The sequence below is a fragment of the Schistocerca nitens genome, chromosome 7 (assembly GCF_023898315.1).
Source record: "Schistocerca nitens isolate TAMUIC-IGC-003100 chromosome 7, iqSchNite1.1, whole genome shotgun sequence".
NCBI classification, from domain to species: domain Eukaryota; kingdom Metazoa; phylum Arthropoda; class Insecta; order Orthoptera; family Acrididae; genus Schistocerca; species Schistocerca nitens.
This window is the reverse complement of record NC_064620.1, coordinates 246,327,975-246,337,511: the sequence shown is the minus strand read 5'-3', so window position 1 is coordinate 246,337,511 and position 9,537 is coordinate 246,327,975. Positions and strand designations below refer to the sequence as shown.

The 9,537-nt window shown below is 39.2% G+C and overlaps 1 protein-coding gene across 21 annotated transcripts; it reads right to left on the bottom strand.

Moving 5' to 3' along the window:
* Window positions 1-1,599: 1,599 nt before the first annotated feature.
* On the bottom strand, window positions 1,600-9,537 carry LOC126195827 (uncharacterized). 21 transcript variants are annotated; one of them, XM_049934500.1, is made up of 3 exons: window positions 5,717-9,537; window positions 5,581-5,682; window positions 1,600-5,478 (listed from the first exon to the last, which is right to left on the bottom strand). In XM_049934500.1, exons 1-3 carry the CDS (start codon window positions 6,358-6,360, stop codon window positions 5,316-5,318), a joined length of 909 nt encoding a protein of 302 aa, XP_049790457.1. In that variant the 5' UTR covers window positions 6,361-9,537; the 3' UTR covers window positions 1,600-5,315. The 21 variants fall into 21 exon arrangements, with proteins under 21 accessions (XP_049790457.1, XP_049790447.1, XP_049790456.1 ...); XM_049934490.1 differs by having other exon boundaries at window positions 1,600-5,512; window positions 5,547-5,682; window positions 5,717-9,530; XM_049934499.1 differs by having other exon boundaries at window positions 5,547-5,614; window positions 5,683-9,524.

The following is a 9,537-nucleotide window of genomic DNA, read 5'->3' as shown; positions in this document are numbered from 1 at the left end:
GACACAATTAAAGATTCATAAACTTCCAATTGTGAACTTAAAAAGAAGCTTCTGGCTATTCATTTTAAGGATAAGTCCTACAGCAGAAAGTTTCAGGTGGTGATCCTGCAAAACTGCGTAGCTACCAAGATTTCTTCCACAACAGGTAGGTTTCATTGTATGACAAGTGTCTTTCTTCTGGTTTTATAATCGAAGGGATATGGAATGTTTATTCATGGTCGTATTTTAGGTAATGTAAGAGGAAATAGATACTGAAAATAAAGCAAATTCCTTACAAAATTTGGTCCAAACAATCCAATACAGTTATGGAGATATAATCGTGTCCGTTAAGTGTTAACCTTTTTAAGACTGTGAAGATTACACTTCATTTTATCTGTTGTGTTTTCAAACACACCAAATGTTAGTAAAGATGTTTCATATGTAACATTTGAATGCACTGTCTACTATGTAAACTGTTCTGTCTTAGTTTATAATATATGGTCTTGTACTTGAATTTAAGTAAACATGTAACACACAATATCAAAAAAATGCTCTTGTGGGTAAGCACTTGCTTCAAACAACCCCATGGGTACTGCCGTTATCAACTTTTCATTGTGGACACAGTTATATGTGCATAACTATACTGGATTGTTTAGAACAAATTCCATAAGGAATTGTATGCTTTCCTTTGAAAACCCATTGCCTCTTAAATTACCTAAAATACGATTGTGGATGAACACACCATCATATTCTAATTGCACACTTTTGTACAAATCAAACTTTCTTCCCATATATTGAATTACTCCAGAATATAGTTCCACAGACTATTATTGACTGAAAAGGAGTGTAGTATATAAACTTACGATTTTGTTTTTGTGCAAGACTTGAGATGACACATGCTTCCAATGCTAGAGAATGTGTTTTCTTTCAATTTAAAATTTCATCACAGTGTAAACTCAACATCATTGAAGATTCTTTTTTATTTATTTACTCTTCACAATGTAATAAACTAGTCTTCTTTTTTTTTTTTTACCCTTTGATACAGAAGACTGATTTTTTTCCTGAACCAAGCCTCAATATTCAACACTGATTTGCAAAACATGATGTTCAAATAGATATCAGTACTTGTACATATTTTTTAAATTAAAAAAATCAAACTTTGCTCTCGGGTGAACGGCAAATTCACTGCTACCTGACAAATTCTTATGCACACGACATAATTACACAATAGGAAATGGACCTGCATTAGGAGAACCCATGTATAACAACAAACAATCCTGAGCTCTGCGAATGACCCACGATCAAACACCAAACAATGCAGCAATTCGATACACTTCCTCACCTTTCCTCATGCGTCTCCACAATCGTTTCCGAAGCAGTATCCCAAGAGAAAGTTGCAACAAAATTACTCAGTACACATCTTTCCATTATGAGACAGTTCAATTTTCCCCAGTCTCAGAATCCCTAAACTATTCCAGTAAATTCAATTTCTCTGGAATGTTCCAATTTTCTAGAAGTCCTCACTACATTTCAATTCCTATAAAGCTGTGTAAACATTTCCAGGTGGACAGGAAACATAGGAACTAGATACAGAATGCATGGAATACAACAGTAGACACATTTAGAAAATGTTATTCCTTTATTAGCATTAATTTTTATTCATACATTACTTATTTTTTTGATAAATAGAAAACACTGGAAATACTTCAACCCTCATTATCTTGTTTTCTCGACAAAGGAAATAATTGATATACTAACAACCATCATATACTAAACATCAAGTAATAAAGGATTAAAAATATTGCCATGACACTGCTGACACTTGTCAGTTATTGACAATTCATTAGATTTATGGAGCAATGGGTTTCCCATAATGGAGAAATGTTTCCCACAGTGCCAATACACAACAAATTACTGTTGTGCAGTGTGATCTTCAATTGAAACATAAAATAATCGCAGACATGAAATAGAGTTGTGGTTATAATACTGAAGGGCTGATAAGAATTGAACACAAAAGGTTTCACAAGATGTTCTAATTTAAGCAAGAAGTATCTAAAATGAGGAAGAAACTGCAGACTGGATTTCAACCAGAGCACTGGTATATAATCTTTATTTCTCTTATGCAAAGACTGACTTTGATTACAATAGTTTTATTAATATGTAAGCACAAATTCCATTGAAGACGTTCAGTTTAATGTATTATCCATACAGAAATTCAAGATAGTGCACTGTCTCACAAAGTAGTATAAAAACAGAACCATCGTTACCATCTCTGATGTAGCCAACCAATGTTATAAAAAAAACTTTGATTCTATGCTATAATGGTGTTCATACTCTGCACTGAATATTAACAAATGGTAAAGACACCAAAGCAATTAGTTATGTACTTAATATATGACTTATTTACACAACTCATCAAATGTTCAATGAGAAGAATTTCATAAACTAAACCAAATTCATGTTTGAGCGAGGCATATTTTTCTATAATGTACTGACAGATGTAGCATAGTTAGTTTTGTTGAGGAACATTTATTTTACAAAAGAATTTGGTACATAAAACTTCATAGTATTAGGTGCTTTAAAATGTTGATCCTACTTTAAAAAATCTTGCTAGAACATTGATCTGTACTGATTTAAAGTAACAAGTTTCCTGATTTTCCATCCTGGTGTTTAACTTCAGATACTCGAGAAAGACACCTTCTCTCAAAATAAATAAATAAAATAAAAAGAATTTAGTAGTTGAGAGTTAAAGTTAATTTTCATTACATGTGAATCAAAAGACATGAATACAAATTTCCACTTTGGTGCACTCATAACCTCAGTGTTGAGTGCCCCATAAGTCTCTCTCTCACACACACACAAAGTTTAAGTAACTTATATAAGCTGAAATGAGAACTCTGATGGAAGTGTTTCCCTATTTGGAAGGTGGAAGTGACAGAGGAATAATAGAAAGGAAAATGCAAACATTAACAGCCACATGAAGGAATTTTTAATGGGACACTCACACTAGGAACTGCAATGAAAGGTTCACAAGCAACACTAGTAAGTTTATGGCATGGAGCAATGCAACTTTTCAACCACATTAGAGCAATAACATCACTGATAATAGTTTTGCCACCAATCATAAGAACAAAGAATGTATGAAAAGTGTAGGACCTCCATTTGCTCTGGTATCATTCCTGAAGTAAATAAATGCTTTGTTTTCAATTTTTTAGTTTACTTTTGGATATCAATTACCTAGTAAATATTACAATTATTTCAGTTTTCCTGGGTATTATTATTCAGGCTATTTTTCTATAATGTACTGACAGATGTAGCATAGTTAGTTTTGTTGAGGAACATTTATTTTACAAAAGAATTTGGTACATAAAACTTCATAGTATTAGGTGCTTTAAAATGTTGATCCTACTTTAAAAAATCTTGCTAGAACATTGATCTGTACTGATTTAAAGTAACAAGTTTCCTGATTATAGAGCAGTGCTTAAATTAAGCTTCAAAAAATAAGGACCTGATTTATCGTCATTTCCAAATCTATATGAATTACTGAGATGAACACGGAAATAATATCACTAATAAAGATTACATTAACTGTGAAATAAGTATGCATTACAATATCGGTATAAACACACACCAATGTAAGACTACATACAGGACCATATCAAGTAATGCTCTATATATACTTGCCAATTGCTGTCTAAAAACAATGTGACAGCAAATTAATATTTTGGTATCAACTATGTTTCAGTATGTTAGGTTTTGATTAATGATTCACAACTGCATTCTTTGTAAAACATTTCTAGAATTTAACTGTTATTGAGCGATGACTTGTTATCCAGGAAGACCTTTCTCATGAACTGTGAAATTTAATGAAATGATGGAAGTCCAGTACTAATTGCACAGTCAATTGTGGAATTTAATTAGGTCATTTCATTACATGTGGGTGACTGCTCCCATCTCTCTCTGAAGTGGAGTTTTCTTTATGAGAACCTGGTGAGAGAACTGCATCAATCCATAGAAGTGATAAATAATCAAGCTAATGCAGTACTCAGTGAAAATTTTAGACTGACGATCGCAATAAAAGACTGCATACAAATTGGAAGACCCAGAAAGGAATGCATGATTGGAATTATTTTAGTGTGTGTGTGTGTGTGGGGGGGGGGGGGGGGGCATGTCACACACATCTTGTTCCTGCAGTAATGTTGAAAAATAAGTATGTGATGCAGAATTGAGACCTGCTTCAAAGTAAAGCAGTGTGTGTACATAAAAACATTTGAAAAGGAAGTTTATGTCTTTGGTGTAAAAAATGTGCTGATTATCTGTGATGAATCTGCTAACATCAACAAGTAAATTTTTAAAAAATCCAACTGTACTTGTGTGCCAGTATGAATGGTTACTACCTATACCTCTCATCACTCTCACATCTCTTTGATTTCAGTGATACAGCCTCTGAATTTCTTAGGGTACATCTGCTCTAATGAAGAAGTAGATGGACCATATTGAAAAGAAATAATACTCAGATAAATGCTGCAATTTTGTTCCATATAACCTCTTAAGGGCAGTCCAATATCAAGAGTTAAAGCCACAGCTTTACTGGGATATTTCTGCCAGTAAATGTAATTTGGATATCAACCAGTACAAAACAGGCAACACCAAATGTTAAGTATACATCATTAAATACCATATGTAGTCTTACCTGCTTTGAGCCAATTACACAAAACCAAATATTTCACTATTCACATTATGCACAACAGAAAATGCTAAAAAGAACTGGGACATCACTACGGCACACAAGCTAACCTTTGTATGTCAATGCTGTACCTTCACATGGATTAAGTTTTAATTTTTGAAAGGCAAGGTCCCAAGTATGTCTCTAAAGCAGGAGACAACAGTTACATATAAGCATATGACGGACTAGAATCACAAAAAATTCACAATTAATATGGAGACAGTCAATGAACATCTCCATAAGGAATAAGACATAAACCATACTGATCTGTAACTTAGGCAGCCAGCCATAAAAGTGAACATGGTGCATGGTAATATGAACTATGGACAAATTTATTGTACAAGCTGAACTGGACGCTCTGTAATGTGTTAACTGACAGGCATCTATTTGGTACCATATGCACCAAATCGCTATATCCTCCATGATGCACAAATAATACCATAGGAAGTTCCATGTGGCGTCCTTTCAGCTCGTTGTGCACCAGGGATATGCTACGACTTGTGGCACGTCTGATGCATGCCAAAAAAAATCTTACAACACCTCTGTCATGCATGTTAAGAAAATCTTACGACACCACAATGATATGTAACTAGAAAAACCAAGGTCACTTTCACGAAGAACGATGAGACGAAATCAAGACCCCCCTCCCCTCCGCAACGAATGATGAGACAAAGTCCGGATACCTCCATGACGAAACCCAGACACCGTTACAACAAACAATGAGACGAAACCCGGACACTTCCGTGACGAACGATGAGACGAATCCCGGACACCTCCGCGACGAACGATGAGACGAATCCCGGACACCTCCGCGACGAACGATGAGACGAATCCCGGACACCTCCGCGACGAACGATGAGACGAAACCCGGACACCTCCGCGACGAACGATGAGACGAAACCCGGACACCTCCGCGACGAACGATGAGACGAAAACCGGACACCTCCGCGACGAACGATGAGACGGAAACCGGACACCTCCGCGACGAACGATGAGACGGAAACCGGACACCTCCGCGATGAACGACGAGACGAAACCCAGACACCTCCGCGACAAACGATGAGACGAAACCCAGACACCACCGCGACGATACCCGGACACCTCCGCGAGGAAACCCGGACACCTCCGCGACGAACGATGAAACTAAACCCGGACACCTCCGCGTAGAATGATGAGACGAAACCCGGACACCTCCGCGACGAACGATGATACGAAATCCGCACACCTCCACGACGAACGATGAGACCGAACCGGGATACCTCTGCCAGTAAAACCGTGACATCTTTGTGATGAATTCCGCTGGACACTCCACGATGAATCCCGGATCGGACATTTCCACAACGAATCACGGACATCTCCATGACTCCTGGATACCTCCACGATGAATCCCAGACATCTCCGTGACGAATCCTGGATGTCTCCGCAATGAATCCTGGACACCTCCGCATCGAGTCCCGCGACGAATCCCGGACATCTCCGCATCCAGTCCTGGAGAACACCTCCACGACAAATCCCAGACACCTCCACAATGAGCAATGCAATGAATCCCGGCTGCCTCCACAATAAACAATGCAACGAATCCCAGACACCCCCACGATGAATCCGGGACACATCTGCGACAAAACCCGGACAGCTCTGGGACAAATCCTGGACATCACAATGAACAGGACCCTTCTGTGATGAATGGTGCAATGAATCCTGGACACGACAAACAACAGATACTTCTGTGACAAATCCTGACACCTCTATTATGAATGTGGCAGTGAAATCCAGCCGCCTCGGCGACATATAGTGCGATGATCCCTGGATGTACCTTGGACACCTCCATGACAAATTTGACAAATCCTGGATACCTCCAGGCCAAATGAAAAAAAAGAAAAAAAAAGAAAAGAGAAGAAAAAAGAAAAAAGCTGGGCACTTCTGCGTTGAACAATATGGAGATAGGCCAGCTAATCACGGTACAACCAAAATATTAACAAGGTAAACATTCTAGAGCGCATGCACATAGCTTACAAAACATACTTGTCTGTGGTCTTGGTTGTGGTCCTGGTAAACTGAAACTTGAACACAGCAAATAGGTATGACCATATAAGGAACCCGTTCAGAGATGGACCAATTGAACGGATTGGTCTGGCTGAGTGGTCAGTCAGATTCAACTGTCTGTATCTGATGAATTTTTGATAAATGGTTTGACATCCCCTGTTTAACAGTTCTATATGATTATCCAAAGAACCAATTACAGCTGTTTTTGCTTTCTGGAACTAAATTTGTATTAACTGGTCACTATCCTCGTCCCACAGTTGCTGAATTACTGCACATGCTAACCTATGACCTCTTGGATAAATGCACAAAAGAAATTGTTATCGAAAAAAAAAACACGAGTACGTTTGACAACCAAAGCAAATTTCACCACAGGAAACTGAAGCACCTGTAACTGTAGGAAACACCACAACACTACACAAACACTTAAAAAACAATGTGTTTAACAATTTACTAACAAATATAACACTGGGACATGGGATGGTACGAGCAGTTGTTGCATCAATCAGACTGTGGTGATAACAGTCCCAGCCTAGCACATACATTAAGAGACAACGCCATAGATGACAAAAAGCTCCCTGCACACACAGCATCTGATAAGAGATCCACATCAGCCAAAACTGAAAAGCATATTAAACTGCAGCAAGGGACCTAAACTACAGTACACTATTTTGTATAAAAAATGCCTACAGAGCAGAGAGACTGAGGCATGTGCTTGCGAGTGGCTACAGCTGCTACAACCAAGCACTGAATTAGCAGTGGTCCAACTGACCAATGATTGGAGACTAGTGGAGAATCAGCTGCATTCCACTTTGCACAATGTCAGCACCCAAGTTGATAAGCAAAGTTGCAAAGGATATCATAACGTGCTGAAACACTGTGTACAAGGCACAAAATGCCCATGGTCTGCCAGACATTACAACTAAGGTCTGAACTGTACCACACAGTACACAACAGAGTAAATCTCCTACAATCAAGTTCTTCAGTGCATTTCACAACAGAAATTCACATCCTAAATCCACAGTGAACTGCAAACTGCACCATAGTTCCAGGGAGTGGAATGCAATACTGGCCTCACACTCGAACTCCTTAACACATAATGAGGTCCAAAGTTCCACAACTAAGGTAACAACAAATTTAATGTTTTCAATCTCTTATGGCCTCAAACAAGTATGCTTTAAAAATATTCTATGCTTTTAAAACACTATACGGTGTCAGACACAGCATTCTGGATCACATCAATCAAGTTGAATCTTAACACTCAGAAGCATTTTATGTTTTGGAAAGATCAAGTAGTGCAACTATGGAAAATGCAGTCAACAAGATCTACAGTTCAATATTGGTCCCCATATCTGAAAGGAAGTTGTTAATCATTGCAATGTTGTCAGTATCCTTGAGCAGCAATCACCATCAGAAATGGGCCCATGAGTAGAATAGTCGCCAGCAAACTGCCACCACAAGTAGAACTGTAACCAGAATGACAACTACCACAAGATCATTGCTTGGACAACAGTACTGGTGTGTAGCGAAGTCACCTGTAAGATAGCCCTCACAAATGAAGCAGTCGATAGCCCCCACGAGTGGAGCATCAACCAGGAAGATGGATTCCCTGGGTAGAGCAGTTGATAGCGTCACAGCTCCCACGATCGGAGCAGTCGACAGCACTACGGCTCCCACGAGCGGAGCAGCCCACAGCACCACGGTTCCCACGAGCGGAGCGGTTGACAGCAGCACAACTCCCACGATCGGAGCGGTCGACAGCAACACTGCTCCCACGATCGGAGCAGTCGACAGCACTACGGCTCCCACGAGCGGAGCGGCCGACAGCAACACAGCTCCCACGAGCGGAGCCGTCGACAGCACCGTGGCTCCCCCGAGCAGAGCAGTCAGTAGTACCGTGGGAGTGGAGCAGTGATTCATGAGTGCTCTCCTAGCAGGATTGCCACCCATCACAGCTGTATCACATGAGCGGAGCTGCTGGCTTGGAGTCGGAAAACCATAAGAAGCACAGCTTTAGGAACACTCCTTTCCATAAGGGGGATGCCCCAGCGACAATAGCCGATCAGGTGAAGAACTGCCATTGTGCTAACAGCACCCAACCAGCAATGCAGCAACTTAGATAACCTCCACTGTCAGGAGACTGGTCGCTAAGGGCAATTGTTCTCCACCAGTAGGTGTCACCGTGTTGACCTGGACATAGAAACTTCCATACATCTTACAAGTTATATTTACCACAATATGTTTCAAGCTTATATATCCTGTTATCAAGAGTTTAACATTGCTATCCCATAGACACCATCAAACTAACACACTACAAGCAAACATGCCATATTAAACATATAAAGCTCTTCTTTGAATATCTCATTTTCTCACATAACCATCTCACAAAGCTCTGCTTGTAACTGACCTTCATGAGAAGGTTATGCGAAAAAAACTGAAACATTCACGGAAGAGATTTAAATGTTTGACAAGGCATGTTTGTTGCTGGATTTTTTAGTTTGATAGTTCCTAATTACATAGCTGTTATTATCTGATAATGCAGTCCCAAAACATGTTGTGGTAAATATATCATTCATTTTTGACAACTTGAGCAGCTGCTCCATATGTCTGAATCCCATGAGTTTGGATTCCATCTGGGGCCCTCAAGCATGACATTAGGTAGCCCAACACTGCATGGCTTAAATGAATCCCAGTGACAGAAGAATATTTAATTTCTTTAATTTCAATGCTCTTTATAATAATCTACATCATTACAATAAAATTTCTAACTACTGCCCACAACCGAAAAAATT

Excerpts from the sequence above, each read along its gene's own strand:
- LOC126195827 (XM_049934481.1), bottom strand. The coding sequence starts at position 6,360 with ATGTCCAGGATTTGTCCCAGAGCTGTCCGGGTTTTGTCGCAGATGTGT. Across the intron at positions 5,513-5,546 it reads TCTCATCGTTCGTCGCGGAG|GTGTCCGGGATTCGTCTCAT; the intron begins GTGTCCGGGATT and ends TTCGTCGCGGAG.